The 22912-nt window shown below is 46.0% G+C and overlaps 1 protein-coding gene across 2 annotated transcripts in view; it reads left to right on the forward strand.

Annotated features, from left to right (window-relative positions):
• Positions 1–22912, forward strand: part of LOC147459680 (Metallopeptidase M24 family protein) — a 134606-nt gene that overhangs the window by 84539 nt on the left and 27155 nt on the right. For both annotated transcript variants that reach the window (XM_086510897.1, XM_086510896.1), the window contains 4 exons: positions 3946–4073; positions 5342–5384; positions 5707–5790; positions 6055–6096. In XM_086510897.1, coding sequence (XP_086367023.1) covers positions 3946–4073; positions 5342–5384; positions 5707–5790; positions 6055–6096 — 297 coding nt within the window. The remainder of the gene's footprint in view (positions 1–3945; positions 4074–5341; positions 5385–5706; positions 5791–6054; positions 6097–22912) is intronic.

Below are 22912 nucleotides of genomic sequence, written 5' to 3' on the forward strand. Positions count from 1 at the left end.
CGTATTTTTATGTGAGCCATGTGGAAGTGAAGATAGTTTGAATTTCAACCACTTTGTAGGTCCTTCCCTGTGCAATAGTAGGGTAGACCACCATGTCTGGGCAGTCCCTTTAAGATACAACGACTCTCTTCGCGCTTTGGAGTGTTCCGAAAAATGTCCTCTTGAAAAGACGATGTCGAACTACTATATGAATGCAAGAGCTTGATGGGGGTATTCTTATAGCCTGAAAACATATCAAACTTGAGTGCTTGCCCACCGTCCTTGAAATCCTTAAGTCTTCCTCCCCTTCTTCTCGAGATGGTCATACTGGTTGAGACGTACCGGTGTCTTCTCTTCTTCCCATGCATTGACTCGTCTGAGTTAGAATTGTCAGAGGACAAGGTGTCTTGGTCGGAACCGTTATAATGCTTCATGGGATGTGCTTTTCTTCGTTTTTTGCTGTTCTTGTCCTTCTTGCTCTTTTGAGTCTTTCTGAAACTCACTTGTAGACATGCTAAAGAGGCGGTAGACTTTAGCTTTCACCCGATCTTCACTTGACCTTTACGACACAAAGCAAATACTCGAATAAACTTGTGACTAGAATTGAACACTTCAAACAAACCATGGCTTGGTTGCTGGAGTGCCTCCAAGAAAACAGTGATACCGTACGGCTTCTTGCTGGATGTTACATTCTGGTGTGAGAGCTCCACTCCGCCGCTTAGTGTGGAACTTTTTATGGAGTGGCACAGATGGGACTACTGATACTCGTTCTCGAGTTCACTGGTCCACGATTATTCGTCCTAGGTCAGAGGGAGGCCTTGGCATTATTGATCCAGAGTTACAGAGCCGTACCCTTCTTACCAAGCTTATTGTTCGGGGTCTTTCTCCCGGACAAGAACCTTGGAAGATGCTTCTTTAGGCTGCTCTTTGCGCAGGGACTCCACGACTCGGCACTAGAGATGGTCATACTTGGCAGATAGGGTATCGTTTTCTCTTTACTGATGCCCCCTTGTCCACCGCCTCCCTCTCACCCTTCATCCGATCGCTCCTTCAGATTTGGGTTTCCATGCGACGGGCTATCATACGCTCACCTCCCTCATGTCGTGAGGAGATTGAGCGCCAGCCTCTCATTTGGAATGCTGCAGTTCTTGATTCTTCGGTTGATCCACCCCGTCAGCTTGGAGAGAGGACTCACATTGATTGGGCTGCCTGGGACACTGGCCCTGCTGCCTCTATGCGGTTGTTTCATGAGACACGTATGCTGGATGCTGATTTTGTGGCAGAACATTATGACATTGGTCGCGGGGTGACAGACAGACTGCTTGAGATTGATTCCGCCGTTCCTTCACAGTGGGATGCAGTCATGAGAGGCACGGTTCAGATGCCTCTCCATTGTGGCTGGGAAGGCCTCTTTGCTCAGAGCACTCTCTTATTAGCTCGTTTAGACACCATGCTATTCACAGTTGATACTGACCAGTCTCAGGGGATTCATGCTAGATTGACATATGATGCCACCTCTCCGCACCTTGCCCTTCCCGGAGCTCGATGGGAGGCCATCAGAGTAGTTGGCTCCCGCGGGAAGCGTCGTTGTGTTGACCCTCGTTTCGCTTCCGCTGATGCTGCACTTTGGAGGCTTTGGGTGTGGGAGGGTCGTGCCCTATCTCAGCTTTATTGGGACCCAGGCGAGTGGCATTGGCCTCACTCTGACCCCACCAGTGCACCAGTATCCTTCTTTGAGTACACTGTCAGAATTGGACGGTTAGCATTGATGAGACAGCAGCCAAAGTAGCCCACTCGTATGCGTTTCTGGTTACATTCAGGCCTCTCCCATGCCTATCTGCAGCAGTTTTGGTCCGCCATCTGGGATTTACATACGGCTCGTCGTATTTCTTTTTTCATGTGGATGATTGCACATGCGGGACTTCCAGTTGGGACTTGGCTAGCTACTATGGGTCACGATCCGTTATGTACTCGCTGTCCTTTGCGACTACTTGAGTCACTTGCACACTGTCTTTGGTCATGCTCAGCTTCCCATGTAGTGTGGCTTGCAGTTTGCTTTCTTCTTAGTAGAGCAGGTGTTCAGCATGGATTTCTTACTTGGGGATCTGTCTCATGGTTGATGCCGATGCTCGGCCCCCATCTTTTCTACGAGGGCTCAGACACAAATCCAGCCTTTATGCTCACATCGGCTGGTTATCGGCGAGGTACTTTGGCTATGCTACCACGGATTGCTTTGCAGGGGGATTCTCAGACACGTGATGAAGTTTTTTCAGTCATCACTAGTATTACACTATGGAATGTTTGGAGAGCTCGTTGTCTCCACATTCTAAGTGCGGCTCCACAGCTCCTTCAGGATACCCTCACTGCCATTTGGCTTGACATCATTCATACCCTGATTTGGTAGTGGGATTCTTCCTCAGGTACATCTCGAGCAGCCGAGGCTCGCCGATTTGCCTTCCTTCGGCGTTGGTCTCGATCCCCACTCTTCTTCACACTTACAGGTGGCCAGATTACGTGGCATTATGCCCCTCCTCAGTGGTTTCTCCTCCACTCATCACACCGACCACCATGAGATTGTTCTAGTCGAGTTGTCACTATAGTGGCTCTCCTCCTTACATTCAGCTTGTACACCCCACGTGATAGGCTATTTTGGCATCCGTTGAGGATTATATTGTACTCAGTAATATACAGCCCTGACTTTTTCCAAAAAAACAAAGAGAGAGAGAGAGAGAGAGTCGACACGGCATGGTGGAGTTCCGAGCCAAGATGCATTAGCCCCAAGATTGACACCCCTTCCGGTGTTTCTTTATTATCGCTTCATAAAGGTACATGTTCGGGGGTCCTCTCTCTAGCAATACTTCCAAGCTAATCTGCCAAGAGGAGAGGCCCTAGCGCACTTATAAAGGCCCTTGGCCTGTCCAAAAGCAATACAAATGAAATTTAGTGCTTCAAAAATTTGGCGCCCCATTGGCTTGCAGCGCAAAACGCAGAATTTTCGTATTTTCAATGTGAATTCTGGGCCCGTCCGTAAAGCATGCCATTTCACCACTTTTAACGCAAAGATGGGTCCCAACTTTATTTGAAAGGGTTTAGGCTCCTTGGCCAGGTTTTGGCAGTTGGTAGGGTTAGGTCCCTAACCCTCGTTTTGGTCCACTCAGCCAATATCTGTAAATTGTTTGGGGTTAGATTTTTAACTCTTAACCCCCAAGTGTTCTCTGAGCGAGACATCTTCTAGTTCGAAAATGCCACGTCATGAGTTTGTGACATCACATATGGCTTTACTAAACATGCGTGCCAACAAAGCTGCCAATGTATCTCGGACATGACATAAATTCTCAGTTTCTAGCCCATTGTGGTCATGTGATCCGTCTTTGTGCAGTCTATCAATGGCATCACATATCATACTGATAGTGAAGACGATGGAAGTCTGGGGTCGAGCCGTTGGTGGCAATGGTTGAGGGGGAAGCTGAGCTGGCACTAAGTAGAGACTAGTCGCAACTCACATATTGTCTTGTCATAGTAAGATGTTTCCTTGGGCATCCTCAAGCATGCCATTTCATGTCAGAAACGTTTTATGCAGCTTTCAAGACATTTTTAGCTCGAATCTAGTGCATGTCTGACGGAACACCTCAATTACCTCATTCGTCAAGTGTTAAGGGTGCAAGTGTGTGTGCATGTGTGCATACATGTTGTACGTGTAGGTGTTGTACAGTGTAGGAGCACCCAGCACCCGGGTATCAATGTGAAACTTTTGCATGGGTATATACATGTAGAAGCACCATACCATATATGCACATACTCACAAAATCATTTCCATTTTAATGTCATATTATCATACGTACAAGGCTAGTATAGTTGAAGGATTTTTAATTCACTCAAAACTTGTTAAGATGAGTTTTTCCCTTTTCAAAATTTGGGAATATGTTATGGATTTGGTGTCATAAATTTCATGAATTTTTTTTATAGGTGATGCGAGCTGCAAGACCTGGCATGAAGGAATACCACTTGGAAAGCTTATTTTTGCACAGTGTATACATGAAGGGGGGTTGTCGATATGTTTCTTACACATGCGTATGCGCCACCGGTAAAAACAGGTTAGGCAGCTGTTAGGAGTAGTGTGTGTTTGTGTTTGTGTTTGTGTTTGTGTGTGTGCTCAAGTTTCTTTGAAAATTGGTGATCTCTTTACCTCGTGCCGTGGCATCACCACTTACTGCATAGCTTAGTGACGGTGCTACATTTGGTGTTACTTTGAAAGAGCATAGAATGCCTCTCTAGAGAGAGAATCTGCAACTCTCTAGATGGACGCACAGGCCAATTGCATTTTTGACATGAACAGAAAAAACCGAACCGAACCCCAACACAAAAAGATTACACTTTGAGCTCAAGATCTGTGATATGTAAGACTTAGAAACTTTATGAATCAAGTCTTCGCACAACCTCGTGTCATTGAAGCAAATGACTCCAAAGCTGATCTTTTGTCAACAATTTATGAATGGCATTTCAGTAAGGTTCTCCTTTTCTTTTATCCTTTTCGTTTAATGGACTTTTAAAACATTTCTTTTCAAGGATATAGATAAGTTAGAAGCCAAATTGACCGTGAAGTAGATGTATGGCTTGATCGACAAGTGTGTCAGCCCTTCTCTTAGTTTAGAAATTCGACCTTTCTGATGTTTTGACGCGAGATATGTGCATAAGCTCAGCACACAAAGTCCAATAGTGTGCAAGATAGAGGACACCAAGGTAGTGCCATGTAGGGGAGAGCACGGGGTGCAACGCTTTTCCATAATACACCGTTTCCTCAGCCCTTTCCACTCATGCTGCTGTCCAGCCCCCTCTGTCTCCACACTGAAATGGAGCACAAATGCATGCTGCTGAGATGCCATTCCGTAAATGAACACTTCCAAGAGACCCGGTTGTGGGTCCCTTCCCCTCCTTTTTTTCTTGTTGCTTCAGCGGTTTGGTTGTCTTTCGATTTGTAAATTTCTTCCCTTTGTCCTTAGTCCCCACGTCCCTAGAGACAAATTTGGTATCAGAGTTTATATTCAACCATCAATAGCTGCCCTCAAGAGATTGATTTGGCTTTCAAGAGGCATTTTTATTTCTGCCGAAGCTTGTAAAAGTTAAGAGGATCTTCTCAGAATTAAATGTAAAACCTAGCCTTAGACTTGCAGCAATTTTACAGAAGTTGTGAGGTTGAAATCTCCTTTCTTATCCTTCTTTGGTGATGCCTTTTGCAACATGCCTTTGCTGTAACACAATTCTTTCTTTTAGTTGATTCCTGCTCTTGGGGTATTCCTTTATAGGAAGAATACTCTTCTGCATATTATCATTTAAAACAAAAAGATTTGATTTTTTTTTTCAGCTCCACTTTGCACTATGGACATGTAGCGGCTCCAAATGATAGAGTAAGTTCCTTCAATCACAATGATTGTTAGTGTCTTCTCAACAAAGTGAAATTCAAGACAAAAACGACCTTATAGTTTTCTGCATGCTAGCAAGCAAACTAGTCTTTAGAATATGGTACAAAGATTCTGGTAAGAAATGGCTAACTCCATGCATCAACCCTTGTAGGCAAGACAGACACCAATGGTTTCCAAATGAGTGGTTATGCTTGATGTTTGTTGGAGTGAAAATATCCCGCAGTTCTTAACCAAATAAATGTGACGAGGCTTGCCAGGAGTGTTTATGATAGTTAAGTATCTTGCTTTTATGGTGGCAATATGGCAGACAATTGTAGATGGAGACATGGCTCTACTAGACATGGGAGCTGAGTACCATTTTTATGATTCAGACATCACATGCTCTTTTCCGGTACTGATAACTTGATTTATGGTGAAGGTATCTCAGAGATTTTCTATTGTTCGTTTCTAGCCTACCGCAAAACATTTAATGAACAAGCATAACTTGAGGCTGTGAACGAAATTTCATTTGTTGCTCACTTTGAGCTTTGCTTACCTGATTATTTTTTAGTCATGAGCTTTATGATTATCAAGAAACTAAGAAATAAATAGAAGTTCACCTTCAAAGGCTTTGAGGTGATATCTAAAACTTCTGAATGGTGACTTTTTCTTTCAGGTCAATGGCATATTCACCGAAAAACAGCGTGTGGTGTATGAGGTCAGCAATACTTTTGGCAATGCCATTGAGAATTTAGATCTGTGTACTTTTATGAATGCATGAACTAAATGCCTTTTCATGTGAACGTGTCTACATCTTTGCTGCCCCCCCACACACAGAGAAGAAAAAGAAAAAAATGCCTTTTCATGTGAACGTGTCTACATCTTATGCTGCTCCATGTAGTATCTCTGTTAACTGAGAAGTAATCTCCTCTACAATATATACTAGCTCGGCTGCCCACATCCTATCATAGATCTTTTCCACATAGACTGAATCAGTCTCTGGCGTGAAAGTATATCTTGTGTGTGTCTTCTTCCTTTGTACTTGAGAGGCATTGTATTGGAAGGAGATTGATAAGGTCAAGAGAGCATGATCCACTGCAATCCCAACCGGTCTGGGTCCCACCTTAAAGTCCTCGATACTAGAAATAAAGCTTGGTGAAGTCATGACATAATCCACTGTACTGGCCCCATGCCTGTGCGGGAAGCATGTGAATCCCCCAGATAAAGGGAAATTCTCTAGACCATTAAGTATGGCCAAACCATGTATAGTTGCCATCTCCATGAGATGTCTCCCATATTCAGTGTGTTCTTTATCCTGTGAGGTTCTAGTAAGCCCCCTCTGTGATAAATCCACTTCTCAGAGCATTTCCTCAGAAGTATCATAGAATATTTCTTGAGAGTTGGCCGTTCTGGCATTAAAGTCTCCTAAGAGAACGATGTCTCCATCTCTAGAGAACTCCCATATGTCATTATTCAATATGGAGAAAGGGGACTGTCCTTTAGGTAAGGAGTAGACTGATGTACTTGGGGGGAAGTAGCATATAGCGATATATAGAAGTATACTTGTCTCAGCTCTCATTCTCACCCACATATACCTTGCTTGCTCATCTTTCCTTATAATCTGTAGTAGTGGTTTCAGCTCCTCTTTAAATAAGACTGCTACTCCTCCTGAACCCCGGCTACCCCATAGAGATCTCTTGTCTGGTCGACCAGCTGTTTCCCATAAATAACCCTTCACATGTGGCATGAGCTGTCCCGGTATCTGGTGTGTCTCTAAGTAGAAAACTATGTCTCTGTCCCTAAAGCTGTCTTCGAAGGCACCTACATCTAGCCTATATGATCCATTACAATTCCACGCCGCTATCCTGAGTGTCGCCCCATAGGTCTCGCACCGTCATGATGAGCGCTTTTCCAGAACCACTACTTTCCCTCCTCTATAAAAGGCGATTTTCCCCTTTTCTCTTGCTGCCTTGATATCTGGCATCAACTCTTGCATGTGTGCCACTTGTGCCAATGTAAGGTCATCTCCCAGGAAAATACCGGTTTTCTTAAGAGTTGGCCTTTTCTTTAGAAATTCTTTCCTTATTTCTATATTCGGGAAGCGGAGAATAAGTGCCCTATCCTTTACGTTTCCCTTCTCATCGACTCCTTTCTTGCCCACTCTCTATGCACTTGTGTGAGTAGGATCTGTGATGCCCATGCATTGTAGCAGTTCCTTTACTTTTTCATCTACATTCTCTTTGTCTTTGACTCCTGTGACCCGCACATGCAGAGCTCGATTCTTCCTTTTCTGCTCTTCCTCAATGGTCATATTAATAATGGTGGAGGTAGGTGTGGTCTTGGGCATCTAGGCCTTCCCTTTCTTCATATCCTCAATCCATTTCTCTGCTTCATCAACCTTTTCTTGTGTCTTAAAAAGACATTCCACCCATGAAGATGCCGTTTTCGGTTTCTGTTCATCTCCTTCCCGTAGAGCTTTCATCTGATCCTTCATGTCCTCGAGCTCCTTCAGCACTGAAGGTTGGTCGTCTCCCTTCTCATTAGTTGCAGATTTGCAAGCCGTCAGTTCTCCTTTTAGCTCCTCGATTATTGCATCTTTTTCCCCCATGTGCTTTTCCATATTTGTTCTCCGTGCTTCAAAACTTGCTACTGCCTCATCAAGTTTCTTTTGCATAACGCATTTTGCTACATTTACTTCGCCCTTGATTAGGTTTCGTAATTCCGTTTTCAGGATCTAAATTTCCTCATTCTGTATCCCTCGGATCTCTCTCCTTAGTTCTCTCATCATGTCTCCATACATGGAGTTCCTGTAGCTCTCAGCACTCGCGTGCATTTCCTTCCTGATGTCATCCCTCATATAGTTTAGCTCTGATTTGAGCATCACTTGGACCTTCTCCATCATTAGCTCATCATGTATCCTGGAGGTTTTCCCAACTCGTAAGGATCCTGGTGATAGTACAGTATCTCTGTTTCTCCGTTTAAATGTAGCTGTTGTTTTTTTTTGGGGTGGTGTAGCTATCTACACCCGGCCCTTCCCCTTCTGTAGGCGGATCCATCGAACCCGAGCCACAAATGTAGCGACCTTTGTTACCTGTGTTAATGTTGTTGCCGCCTACGCGTATGCTGATGCCGCTCGTGCTCTCTTGCCGACGTCTACGCGTATGATGTCTCCGTCGGCATTGTTGTCGCGTGCGTTACTGACCACCAGCTGCTGCTGTCCAGCTTTTATGCAGGGGGCAGCCTCGCGAAGGGGTGCAACAGCAAGGAGAAGGGGGGTTGCTGCGTGCAGGGGTGGGGCTGCAGTGGGCAGCGCGCAGGGGCGGAGGTGACGCGAGTTTTGAGAGAGAGAGAGATAAAATGAAATGAAATGTTATATTAACGTCTTCAAAAGGCCAAAGTGACCTATGAGACCAGAAAGTTATAATGTGGTGGATCTAATACAAAGTCAAAGTAACATAACAAGATGACAGAATGACAAAATGACAAAATAAAATACTATGGAATCTTCAACTGCTAGGTGTGAACTAAGCAGCTAAACAGCTAGCTGGGATAGCTAGATCACAGGAGATCCAGCATCGATCGTTGGTTCGGATCTCATCAATCTCCTCCATGGTGAGTACTCTGACCGGGCGTCGTGCATGTCGAGCCAGAGTGATCTGAAACCTCTGATGCAACCTCCGTCGATGTTGTGTAGTCCTCCGCAGTCGTGGGTGTTTGGATCTCCCAGCTCGTCGCTCGGTCGATCAATTTTCCTCTGGTGTAAGGCGACGAGCTCTGCTATGGTAGTAACTCCTCCAGGTGTCCAGTGGCAGCTCTAAAGAAGTCTGTGATCTGTCTCTGAGACTGGCTAGTCTCTCTTCTCATGAGGCTCTCTCTGTGTCTGCGTAGCTCGAGCAAAAACAAACCCAGGCATCTCTGATCCTCGTACCGCATGACTCTAGAGAATGGTCCAAAGCCCTCTCTGAACAAGCAATGGAAGCAGCCTCGTATCTCGTAGTAGACGGGGCAGTTGAAACTGGCCTGCTCAATCCAAAAAGGGCGGTAATCTTTACTTCAAACCTTGATTTCGCTTTCACCCATTATTAGTCGTCTATTCTACCTGTACTTTCAAGACACAACAGGGGAAAGGGATACAGGCTGCTAGAATGCACCTGTATGAGAAGACCGACACGAGATTGGCCCCTAACTTAGGCGCCCCTTTCGGTATTTCTTTTTTGTTTAAAAGAGGGAATAAACGTTGTGGTTCCCTACAAGCTGTCCCGCACAAGCTTGGCTGAATTTCAACTGTTCCGGCCCGATTTCGGCAGCATAACTGTACTAGGACCCTTCACAGTCAGTATTCCCACGCATTGAATGACTTTCCCGACGCATACGGGCACTTTGCAACACCTGGCGAGGTCACTAGCGTGTGACTACTATCTATTCTTTTTGTTGATTTCTTTCTTATTATCTATTTACTTTCACTTTTTGGAAACTCCCCTCGGGAAATCTAACTGCCCCGCATTGCATAGCTAGTGTGGAACTGTCCAGAGAGAGTCCAGGCCTGAGGGCAAGAGAGAGCACTAAGGTTGGACAAAGACTATGGTTAGCCAAAGTGGGGTCATTGACTAGCCAAAGTGGAATCCTTTGCTACAGAGCCTACATTTCAGTTCTGGGTGTGGCTGCAATGTACAAAGGGGGTCAGATGACCTAGAAAGATACAATGGCAGCATCTCCTAAAATTTAGGGAACTGCTATTTTGGGACCTGAAAATGTGTTTGCGTCATTACCTCCGGAATGACAAGGGGAACATTTTCTTACTCTGCCGGGAAGTCAATTGGGCAACCGGTTGGGAGATTTTTAGGCGGCAACCCCGAAACGGGAAATAGGCTGTAAATGTGCCAAGTGGCACATTCTGGTGCACTTTCCTCATGCAGAAGAAGGTGGCGCTGAATTTAGGAGGAAGAAGGCTCATTTTCAGATTTTGTCACAGGTTAAGAGCTATGGAGTGCTTACTTTCCCTCCTATGTACAGTGCGGTGCCAGGAGTGATGCCCTACACGCTACGCACTGCCCTCTCTCTCCTCTATGGCAGTATGTTATGCCCCTCTAGTGGGCTTTTCATTTGACCAATGTACAGTTGTGTGGGTTCATGCGCGATTGCCGAGGCAAGAGCCTCTTGCACAGGTACTAGATTAGCTGGCGGCTAATCCCGCGCAGGTAGTACATGTGAATTCGGAGAGGTTTCACGCTAGAAATCTCGTCCGATTCAAAGGGCAAGTAGCCCTACAGGTGCGGGAGCTCGAGGACTTGCTACGGATGCGACCAGCACGCGAAACGGAGCCCGAAACAGTAAATTACAGCTTGCTGTGTATTTTTGCAGGTTTAGGGTTTTGGCCCTAAACGGACCCTAATACCCCCAGGAGGTTTGGGGATGCGAGGGGACCGTTGTACAGGTGATCTGGCGCATTTTCGGGGCTGAAAACAGAGAATTCAGCGTGCTGCAGATTCTCGCCAGGTGTTGCAAAGTGCCCGTATGCGTCGGGAAAGTCATTCAATGCGTGGGAATACTGACTGTGAAGGGTCCTAGTACAGTTATGTTGCCGAAATCGAGCCGGAACAATTGAAATTTAGCCAAGTTTGTGCGGGGCAGCTTGTAGGGAACCACAACGTTTATTCCCTCTTTTTTAACAATAAAGAAATACCGAAAGGGGCGCCTAAGTTAGGGGCCAATCTGGTGTCGGTCTACTCATACAGGTGCAATCTAGCAACCTGTATCCCTATCCCCTTTGTTGTGTCTTGAAAGTACAGGTAGAATAGACGACTAATAATGGGTGAAAGCTAAATCAAGGTTTGAAGTAAAGTCTACCGCCCTTTTTGGATTGAACAGGCTGGTTTCATGGTCGCGTGGCAATGGAACCATGAAACCGGCCTGTTCAATCCAAAAAGGACGGTAGACTTTACTTCAAACCTTGATTTCGCTTTCACCCATTATTAGATGTCTATTCTACCTGTACTTTCAAGACACAACAGGGGAAAGGGATACAGGTTGCCAGAATGCACCTGTATGAGAAGACCGACACTAGATTGGCCCCTAACTTAGGCGCCCCTTTCGGTATTTCTTTTTTGTTTAAAAGAGGGAATAAACGCTGTTGTTCCCTACAAGCTGCCAGTCACAAGCTTGGCTGAATTTCAATTGTTCCGGCCCGATTTCGGCAGCATAACTGTACTAGGACCCTTCACAGTCAGTATTCCCACGCATTGAATGACTTTTCCGACGCATACGGGCACTTTGCAACACCTGGCGAGAATCTGCAGCACGCTGAATTCTCTATTTTAAGCCCCGAAAATGCGCCAGATCACCTGTACAACGGTCCCCTCGCGTCCCCAAACCTCCTGGGGGTATCAGGGTCCGTTTAGGGCCAAAACCTTAAACTTGCAAAAATACACAGCAGGCTGTAATTTACTGTTTCGGGCTCCGTTTCGCGTGCTGGTCGCATCCGTAGCAAGTCCTCGAGCTCCCGCACCTCTAGGGCTACTTGCCCTTTGAATCAGAAGAGGTTTCTAGCGTGAAACCTCTCCGAATTCACCTGTACTACCTGCGGGGGATTAGCCGCCAGCTAATCTAGTACCTGTGCAAGAGGCTCTTGCCTCAGCAATCGCGCATGAACCCACACAACTGTACATTGGTCAAATGAAAAGCCCACTAGAGGGGCATAACATACTGCCATAGAGGAGAGAGAGGGCAGTGCGTAGCGTGCAGGGCATCACTCCTTGCACCGCACTCTACATAGGAGGGAAAGCAAGCACTCCATAGCTCTTAACCTGTGACAAAATCTGAAAATGAGCCTGTCCCAGCTTCAAATTCAGCGCCACCTTCTTCTGCATGAGGAAAGTGCACCAGAATGTGCCACTTGGCACATTTACAGCCTATTTTCCGTTTCGGGGTTGCCGCCTAAAAATCTCCCAACCGGTTGCCCAGTTGACTTCACGGCAGAGTAAGAAAATGTTCCCCTTGTCATTCCGGAGGTAATGACGCAAACACATTTTCAGGTCCCAAAATAGCAGTTCCCTAAATTATAGGAGATGCTGCCATTGTATCTTTCTAGGTCATCTGACCCCCTTTGTACACTGCAGCCACACCCAGAACTGAAATGTAGCCTCTGTAGCAAAGGATTCCACTTTGGCTAGTCAATGACCCCACTTTGGCTAACCATAGTCCTTGTCCAATCTTAGTGCTCTCTTGCCCTCAGACCTGGACTCCCTCTGGACAGTTCCACACTAGCTATGCAATGTAGGGTAGTTAGATTTCCGAAGGGGTGTTTCCAAAAAGTGAAAGTAAATAAATAATAAGAAAGAAATCAACAAAAAGGATAAATAGTAGTCACACGTTGGTGACAGCAGTGGCATGTGTAGTACAACTCTGTGTCAAGCTCGATGTCACACAGGGGGCATGTCCTAGCTTGTGCTGGTACTCTGCTGTATCTCCCAGTCTCGATCCGCAGCTGGTGTGGAGAGAGAGAGAGAGAGAGAGAGAGAGAGAGAGAGAGAGAGAGAGAGAGAGAGAGAGAGAGAGAGAGATGAAATGAAATGATATATCAACATCTTCAAAAGGCCAAAATGACCTATGAGACCAAGCTGATACCATGTCCGGAATCAAAAAGAATTGAAACAAAAAATACAACTACACAAGCTGGGACTGTATAGATGTGCCAGCTAATACAAAGGTGCCCAGTACAATGTGTAGTACAATGAGAGAAGGGGGGGGAAGATATGGTAGAGACCCATCCTCATCTACACTCTGGACGTCGACTTTGGACGTCGAGAAAGGATGGCTTGAATCATTTGTTGTCGTCTCTGTCGATACTGTGTAGCTCCTCTCCTCAATCGCGGTCATCTAGATCTCCCTAGCTCCAATGCTTGGTCTATGAGAGTGCAAGTAGTGGTAGTATGAGTGCGGGCAGAGGTCTGCAATGGTGGTTGCTCCTCTGGGTGTCCAATATCTAGTGTAAAGAAATCTGTAATCTATCTCTGGGACTGTCTCTCTCCAGCTCTCCTTAATAAAGTGTGCCTGTGTAACTGAAGTAGATACAATCCAAGACATCCTAATAACCTCATGACCCTAGACAGAGGCCCAAAACCCTCTCTGAATAGACAATGAAAACGGCCTCGTATCTCATAGTACACTATGCAATGATATATGTAATGTAACTCTGTCTCTGGCGCTAGATGACATAAGCGGAATATCTTGCTATGTGCTGGTATCCATCTGAATCTGCCAGTCTCAATTTCGAGCTGATGTGAGGATGTGCGCATCTAGCAAATGGCACGACGCAAACCATGAGAAAGATGTTTGTCCATATAGCTAGGTCGAATCACGAACCCATCCCTTGTGAGGTGGAGAAGATGCTCCTATAGAAAGCAATCTCCGTGCCCAACTCCTGTACCGGCTCTATCCATGTTCTCCTCGTGTCCAGTTGGATGAGATCGTGACGAATGAGTCTAGTAATTTCCACCCGTGTCAGAGACATCAAGGGTGCCTGTAGAGAGTACTGAAAAAGAGGCAGCCATGTGTCTGAAACCATGATGTCATCTATGCATATCAGCATGATGTATCCCCCCTGTAGAATTAACTGTCTGGAGGACTCTAGGGCCAACCTGGCATATCTATCTCTAGTAAGTATCCTGTGTACAAAGGAGACTGATCTGGTAAGCGCCTCAATCTCCATAGGGGGGGCAGCTAACTCTGCTCGAATGATATCATGCAATACGGAGGCCTTGGCTCTAATCAGCCGAAAGATCTAGATACCAAGGGCCTCTCCATACGTCTCCAACCATCCTAGCCTACAGAAGGTCCCCAAACGTGCACCCCGTATAGCATAGTAGAGGCAACCAAAGTATCAAAGAGCCATAACTTTGTCCTAGGTGCTTGGAATTGAACCTTCGAACACATCCTCTCCAATCCTCCCAAAGCCGCATAAGCTCTAGTCAATCTAGTCTCTGTTGCTCTTCCTAAAGAAAAATCTCGGCCCAGTAAAGACTACCCCCAGGTAAGTGTATGCATTTGTATACTCCACAGCCTCCTGACAATCTGTGAAAGTACTTGCTGATCTCCCGATCCATTGTGGTGTGGTGTTAAACACCATAACCTTGGTTTTACCATGGTTTACACACAATCCACTATCCTTTGCAAAACTATGTAGTGCATCCAAATGTCGTTGCATACCCTCTGGTGAGTCAGATATCAAGACAATATCATCAGCATATAACAACAATGGGATCCATGTCCCTGCCCGGCTGGGCACCTCTGTCATCCTCTCTGTCAATGCAATCAGACACCTGATCGACGTACATACCAAATAGAGTAGGAGACAAGGGGCAGCCCTGTTTCACCCCAATAGTAGAGTCAACTAAATCAGATACCCCTTCCGGAGTGCGTACATGTCCCATCACTGATCTGTACAAAGCCGTAACCCCCCAAATCAACTTTATGGGCACCCCCATCTTCTGTAGTCTGCGCCTCAATTGAGCTCTCGGTACCATGTCAAATGCTTTGCGGAAATCCACAAAGATAGAGACTCTAATACAGTGTGTGGGCAACGTTATATTTAAAATAAATGAGGGTACTTGGAGTGGGTAGGTATGGTATGTAAGTCTAACCTACATCCTCATCACATCATAAAACATATGGGGAGGGGTATATGTCGAAGGTGCAGCGAGAAAGGGTGAATCGGGGTAACAAACCTCCTCTCCAGATTGGGCAGCCAATAAATCTTGGATCTATCGCGATGGATCTTCTCGTACTCAAGCTCCTAGCGGGAACGGCCCACTGTATGGGCACGGGAACAATCTACAAGCAATGACGCACCGAAAAGGGTGTGCACACGCCCGGAGTAGGGTGCGCTAGCAAGGCAAAAATGCCATTGAGAGAGAGAGAGAGAGAGAGAGAGAGAGAGAGAGAGAGAGAGAGAGAGAGAGAGAGAGAGAGAGCCCAAACGTTGGATCTCTGCACTACACAACATGCAAAAAGTGCAAGAGAAGGGGGGGGGGGTTTGTTGCATATATAGGCAATTCCCAGAATTGCTCTACCTATTGCAAAACCCTACGATCTTGAGAGAGAGAGAGAGAGAGAGAGAGCCATTGAAAAATAGCTTGAACCTTTTTCGGAATCCATCCTAATTTTGTCTTTAGAAATAATATGACCAAGATATTTTACTTCCTCAACAAAGAATTCACATTTGAAGTTGCCACACACATTTAGTAGCAGAATTGCAAAACACTCGAGACTCTGACCCCAGGAAACCCTAGGAACGGGGCTCTCGCCCCATGCCAGCCTACTGGGTGAGCAACACCGTGGAGTGCATCGCTGACAACAGGTGCATCTTCTAGCTACAAAACAGACCTCACTCCCTAATCTGCTCCAAGAGATACTAGAGCCACCACCGGACAGGAATCTGAACTCTTAACACCCCCTTTGAGCTCCTAGACAGGAAATAAGTCCAAGAGAGTTGGCATGAGAGGACAATGTCGCATGTGGAAGAGGTTTGGTGAAGATGTCAACAGGGTTATCCGAAGTCGGGATGTACTCTAGTCGGATATAGCCATCCTGGTCTTCTCACGAACAAGATGGTACCTTATCTCTATATGCTTGGTTCGGGCATGGAAAACCGGATTCCTCGCAATGGCTATACAACTTTGGTTGTCAAAGTAGATGATTGTTGTCTATTGGGGAAATCCCATCTCCAAAAGTAGCCTTTGTATCCACATTGACTCGCATGTAGCACTGTAAACAGCCTTGTATTATGCCTCTGTGGAAGATAAGGCAACTGTAGGTTGTTTCTTGTTGCTTCATGAAATTGCTCCTGAGCCAAAACAAAAGGTGTAACGTGTAGTCGACTGTCGTCTATCTGGATCTCTACCCCAATTTGAATCACTCCATCCTCGTAGAATGATTTGGGAAACTGTACCTCCAGCCACATAGTGAATGCCTTATGAGTTGGTCGCATTTAAATACCGCAGAGTCCGAAGAGATGCTCCAAATGTGACCTGACGGGTTTCTGCATGAAAAAACTGAGAAGTCCCACCGAGAAATTGACAGGGTGGCATGCACACAAGGTCTTCCATGCCAGGTATGACAAAACCTTCTAGTTGCATCATGTACACCTCTTCTTCAAGATCACCATGCAAGAATGCTATCTTTACATCCATCTTATCCGTCTCTAAATCCAAGATAGCAAAGAGAGCAAAAAGAACGTGAAGGGCAATCATTTTCACAACAGGAGAAAACACCTCTTGAAAATCAATGCTTGCCTTCTGCACATATCCTTTGGCAACAAGCCTAGCTTCGTACTTGGGTTTGCCATTGACAGTTTTGATCTTGTACACCCACTTGTTAGGAATGGCTTTCCTACCCTTGGGTAACTTAACCAAATCCCAAGTATCATCGGCATGCAGTGCCTTGATTTCTTCTTGCTTAGCCTGTTCTCTTGGTTGCAAATCGCCTTCGGGTGCATGCAACGGTTGTCAACATCATCTGGCTCATCAAGAATTTCAGGCCATTGTGGTGCATTTTGAGGCTCAATTTCAGAACTAATAGGTGATTGTACATGCTAAAATTTGACCTTTTTAGAGTCAACATCAAAGGCAACATTGTTTTTAAGCAGCTTCACCTCATTAAATACATCTTGGCTGCGTATAACCCTTTGAAGTTGAGGTAGCTATACTCTATAGCCCATTTCTCCTTCATCTCCATATCCCATGAAGATTACTTTCATTGACTTATCATTAAGCTTGTTCCTCAACTCAGGGCTTACATGCACAAATGCTTCACAACCAAAAATGCGTAAGTGGTCATATGAAGCGGTTGCCAGACCAAACCTCTTCAAAGGATGCCAACTTTAAATGCAGTGTGAGGTGAACGATTGCAAATATGAACTGCAGTTTTAAGTGCCTCTCCCAAAAACCTTGAGGGAGATTAGCGGTAGACAACATGCATCGAACCCTCTCACACACCGTCCTGTTACATCTCTCAACCACACCATTAGACGAGAGATTATAAGGGGTTGTTAGCTCCCTCTTGATACCATTTTCTCGACAAAACTTAACAAGTCTAGCAGATGTGAACTCACTCCCATTGTCTGTACGCAAGCATTTCAACTTTCTACCTGTTTGGGTAGTCACAAATGAATGAAAAGTTTTCAAAGAAGCAAACGTGTCACTTTTATTCTTGAGCAAATAAACCATAATTTCATAGAGAAATCATCAACAAAGGAAACAAAATATGTAGCACCATCCATACTCGTTACAGGCATGCTACACATCAGAATGTACAAGATCAAGATGATCAGATTTGCGAGAGACACCAGAGTAATAAGAATTTCTCACTTGCTTTCCATATTGGCATTCGTTACAAAAATCAAGCTTTACGCCCTTCGTATGAACATGAGCAAGAAAGGACTTGAGAGGAAAGAACATCAAGTCCTTTCTCGCTCATATCGTCACAAACTACTAACGTGTCAAGCCACTGAAGAATAGAGCCAACCTGCAGATCCCCGGCCAAGGGGCCTAAACCCTAAGTGAAGAAGAAGAAGCAGCATAAGAAGTTTTACCAACTTGCAAAGTCTTGCAAGTTGGTAAAACTTGAAAGGCAACTTGGTAAAACTCGCAAGACTTAGAGTAAAGCAAGCCCACACACACACACACACACTCAATTGCGTAGCTGTGATGACGTGGTAGCAGTACGAAGTCCCGGATTTTGCAACTGACAGAGCTATACAGATTTTCGGGTTTTATACTGACATGATGACGTGGCAGACATGCATGCATTTTCGCGTTTTACTCTAACTACTGACGTGATAGAGTTGTACGAATTTTTGCTTTTGCACTGGCAGCTTTTGGGCATTTGCTTTTGGACCAGATGCTTTTGAGTTTATAGCTTTTCATGTAAACTGCTTTTCATAGGCCAAGGGCCTTAAAATATGAGCCAAGGGCTCATTCTCTGGCATGCTCCACGTGAGGTGCAGAGGATGGAGTACCGGCGATGTACTGAGTTCAAGCAATATAAAGAAATACCGAAAGGGGCACCAAGGTTTGGGGCCAGTGCTCTCTTGGGGTGGAACTCCGCCACTCCCCGTCTCGTGTCGTGCATCTCTTTCAGTTCAAGTGCTAAAAGTCTGTTCAGTCTGTTCCTTTCCGTTGGCACATGGTGCCCGTCTCGTGCTACAGTGGTGTGTGCTTTCTTGAACGCATACCAGATGGCGTGAATTTTATATAAAGAAACTTCGTGTCCCGACCCCGAACTTATTAGCCACTCCCACCCTTACTTCATTGTGCATTGGCCGCGCTCCCGTCTTTATCGTGCTGTGTTACAGGGCCTCAAGCCATAAAGATTACTTGTAGAGAAGGATCAAGGATTTTTTCGAGCGACCGTTTTTCGCAAAGGCAATGCCATGCAGTGGTGGATGTCCATAGCTACCAAGCTGCTCACTCCAAGGGCTTGGCAAGCTTTCAAGAAAATTTTGTTCGAAGTTACATGCCTTGAGATATTTTCATTCGGATTGCACCTACTGGGGCAGAGTGGGGTATCCTAAAAGGCTCGCCACAAAAACCCTAGCAGATTACAACTTGAAATTTCTCGACATCTCTTTCTCGAACCAATAACCTTGGAGTTCCAGTGTGATTGGTATAGCTTGGGGCTACCATCACCGTTACAAGAAGACTATCTGTCGAGGCTTGTTTCAACTATTCAAGAGTTTATGGACCATGTTGCGGTCTATGGAAGAAATCTAACCCTAATCTTGGTGCAGGTTTCAAGATGGAAAGGTAGTCGTCTTTTCAAGCTCGACTGATGTCGAGATTGCTTTTTAAGTTTGAATTTTGTTTGAGAACTTGTTTGGTGGGTGATCCTGTTTAGAATTTGTATGGATGGTATATGTTCTAAACCTATCTTGTTGCCAATTTGAATCGTTTGACTCTGGTTTCAATGCTTGGTGATTTACTCTCGGGTTGAGTAGTAAGAAATGCTATTTTGTTATTGTCTGAACCTCTGAACGATGCAGACGGGATGTCTGGGGAGTGTTTTGTTGTATGCTTGAAAACCTCGGAACGACATAGACGGGATGTCTTTTGTTGTATGCTTGAAAACCTCGAGACGGGATGTCTGGGGAGCGTTCCATTGCATGTTGGGAAACCTCCGAACGACGCAGATGGATGTCTAGGGAGTGTTTCAAGCGATGCATGTTGCGTTCTGGGAAGCGTTTGGTTGTACCAGTACTCTAAGCTCATGGCCCGGACCTTTGTAGGTTATTTGGTTCATTCTGTCTTGTAACATGCATATGTGAGCATTGTGTTGCATTGTGATGTGCCAACCACTCAATATTCCTTATTGGATGAGATACTTCTAGGAAGCCAACGACCCAAGATATCAAGAGTTCCAATCTGGAATGAGACTCCTTATTGGATGAGATACTTCTAGAAAGCCAACGACCCAGGATATCAAGAGTTCCAATCTGGAATGAGACTCCTTATTGGTTGAGATTGTTCTAGGAAGCCAACGACCCAGGAAATCAAGAGCTTCGATTTGGAATGAGAAAACTGATTGTGCCTTGGAATCTCCCTCGGAATGACCCTCGAAAATTTTTGAGCTATCTTGAGTTTGTTTTCAGATATGTTTTAAGCGCAGACAATTACTTTCTTTCAAGAAGGGGGGATTACCATTCAGCGTTTTTTCCCCTATTCCCTACTTTGCTAACGGTGCTTGTGTTTACTTGTTACACAGTGGAGAGGCCCAATCGTCTATTGACCTTGCAGCAGAGTTCCCTCTCTAACCCTACCACTTACCCTCATTGCCCTATTCTAGCCGGGCATTTACCTCCCTGTTTCAGCGATTTTCAGCTTGCTATTTTTTACAGGTTTGCTGCGTTTTTTCGCACACACGAGGTGAGGTTCAGCAATCTTGTTGGTTCCCCGGTACCCTCTACTTCGGGTGTTTTTACCCCTCTTCCAGTGCAGTTTCTGGACCAGTTTCCTTGCTGTTTTTCTCTCATTTCAGCACCTTCATAGGCTGAGATAAACAGAGTTACTCAACATCCGCTTTTGCAGCGTTTCCATCTTATTAGGAGACGTACAAGCTTGCTGTTTTTTACTGTTCAGCAGTGATTTTCAGCACCTTAGCAGTTGCTCTTGGGTAGACAGCTTGCCTTGCATTTATCCTCTAGCACGGTTGATCACGGTACCCTCACATCGATTTGATCTTTCTACTTTCTGGGCATACACTTCCGCACGGAGATTGACGAGACATGGCTGCCCCTGCAGCACATGGTTTTACGGTCTTTGCAAAGACCTCCAAGCTGGATAATTCCAACTACAGTGTTTGGAAGACGAAGGTGAAGACCCTGATCACCTACAATGGATTCTAGGATTGGCTTCAGGACAGCACATTGGCTACGAAGCCGGTTCTTACTCCAGGATCTGTTTTACAGGCAGATATTGATTCATGGGTTGACACTGACCGTCGGGTGTACACTTTTCTCCTTATGAACCTCTCTGACACGGTTCTACAGGAAGTTGGAGCGGAGGAGCACGCATACAAGCTTTGGCAACGCATTACGGAATTGTTTGAGGACAAATCTGTCGCCAGGTGTCTTCGGCTAGAGCGGGAGCTTTACCTCCTGCAGTTCAGCCAGTTCAACTCACTTCTGGGGTTGACTCGCAAGATGCGGGAGATCTGGGACGACCTGGTAGCCTCTGGAGGCAGCATGACCACACAACAGGTGGCCAAGCACTTGCTCTTCAAACTCCCTCATCGATTTGATTCCTACTACCAGGGGATCATACGCTCACGCCCCGCAGCCCCGCCTACCTGGGAAGAGGTTCTTCCCGAGCTCATGCAGATTGAGAGCCACTCTGAGTTTCGGGCCGGAGGAGCTATTGGCGCGGATGGTGCATTGTTGGCTAAGGGCAAGGACAAGGGAAAGAAGGCCCAGACATCAGATTCAGGTGAACCTTCTACGTCGGACGACAAGAAGAAGAAGAACAACAACAACAACAAAGACATCGAGTGCCATTATTGCAAGAAAAAAGGTCACAAGCAAGCAGAGTGGCTGAAGAAGAAGCGGGACGAGGCTGACAAAGCTAAGGAGAACATAGCTTCCATAGCGGTGACGACTGCCAAGCCATCTGAGGGGATTTTTCTTGTTGTTGCTACTGGTGCGGCATTGACTTCTACTCAGTCTGGAGCATGGATTGTGGACAGCGGCGCTACCACCCACATGACTACTATGAGGGATTGGTTTAGTTCCCTTACAGCTACGTCAGATCAGACTATCACTATTGGTGATTGCCACACGGTACCGGTCTCTAGTACAGGCCACATACCCATTTTCAGATCTTCGACTGACCCACGATACAGGCTTTGGAGGCTTTGTATGTACCTGACTTAGCCTTCAACCTCCTTTCAGTGGCTTCACTTGATTCACAGGGGGCACAAGTACTATTTGGAGGAGGTAAGGTTGTTATCTCCGACTCTGCTACTGGCATAGTGCTAGCCCATGGTGAGCGAGACGGCGCCCTCTTCAAGCTCACAGCACTACTATCACATGGCTCGGTATCTTCTTCATTGTGGCATGCCAAATATGGCCACTTGAACTCCTACATGCAGCAGGCATCCAGGGAGTCCTTGGTTGATGGGCTTCCTAGCATTCACTCTCCTACGGGTGTTTGCACAGCTTGCCAGATGGGCAAGCAACATCGTGACGCCTTTCCAAAGCAGGCTGAAACCAGAGCTTCGAGACCACTAGCCTTGATCCACACCGACATTTGTGGCCCTCAAGCCACTCCTTCCTTCAACGGAGCCCTCTACATGTTGGTGCTAGTGGATGATTTTACGAGGTACACTTCAAGGATTGGAAGACTATGGTGGAGAAGGAGGACTTAAAGATTGTCTCTCTTCGCGCAGACAACGGAGGTGAGTTCACTTCCAAGGAGTTCGCGCAGTTCTGCAAAAGTCGGAGGGCATACAGCGCCAACTGACTACTCCTTACACTCCATCTTAGAATGGAGTGGTCGAGCGGAAGAATTGGACTATTGTTGAGATGGCTCGGACGATGCTCGAGCATGCTTCTCTGGCTCGGGTTTTCTGGGCGGAAGCTTGTTCCACGGCGGTCTACCTTCAGAACAGGTCGCCTACATCGAGCAGTAGCATCTATGACCCCTTATCAGGCTTACTATGGGCGCAAGCCCTCTATGGCACACCTACGCATGTTTGGGTGTCCGGCCTTCGTGCATGTGCCAAAGGAGAAGTGGACGAAGCTAGATCCTAAGTCCAAGAAGATGATCTTCGTTGGATACAGTCAGGAGTCCAGTGGATTTCGCCTTCATGATCCGGTCACCAGGGCCACTACAGTGAGTCGTGATGTTGTCTTTGATGAGCAGTTCATCGGCTCTTCAGAGGGGGTGTCTACATCGACACCTCTTTCCTTGCCGCACTAGTCAGGCCTCCACCTCCACCTCCACCACCACCTAGACCTTTACCTAGACCTCTACCACAGCAGCCATTAC

Source organism: Adiantum capillus-veneris, chromosome 4, assembly GCF_014529385.1.
Source record: "Adiantum capillus-veneris isolate H3 chromosome 4, ASM1452938v2, whole genome shotgun sequence".
Lineage (NCBI taxonomy): Eukaryota > Viridiplantae > Streptophyta > Polypodiopsida > Polypodiales > Pteridaceae > Adiantum > Adiantum capillus-veneris.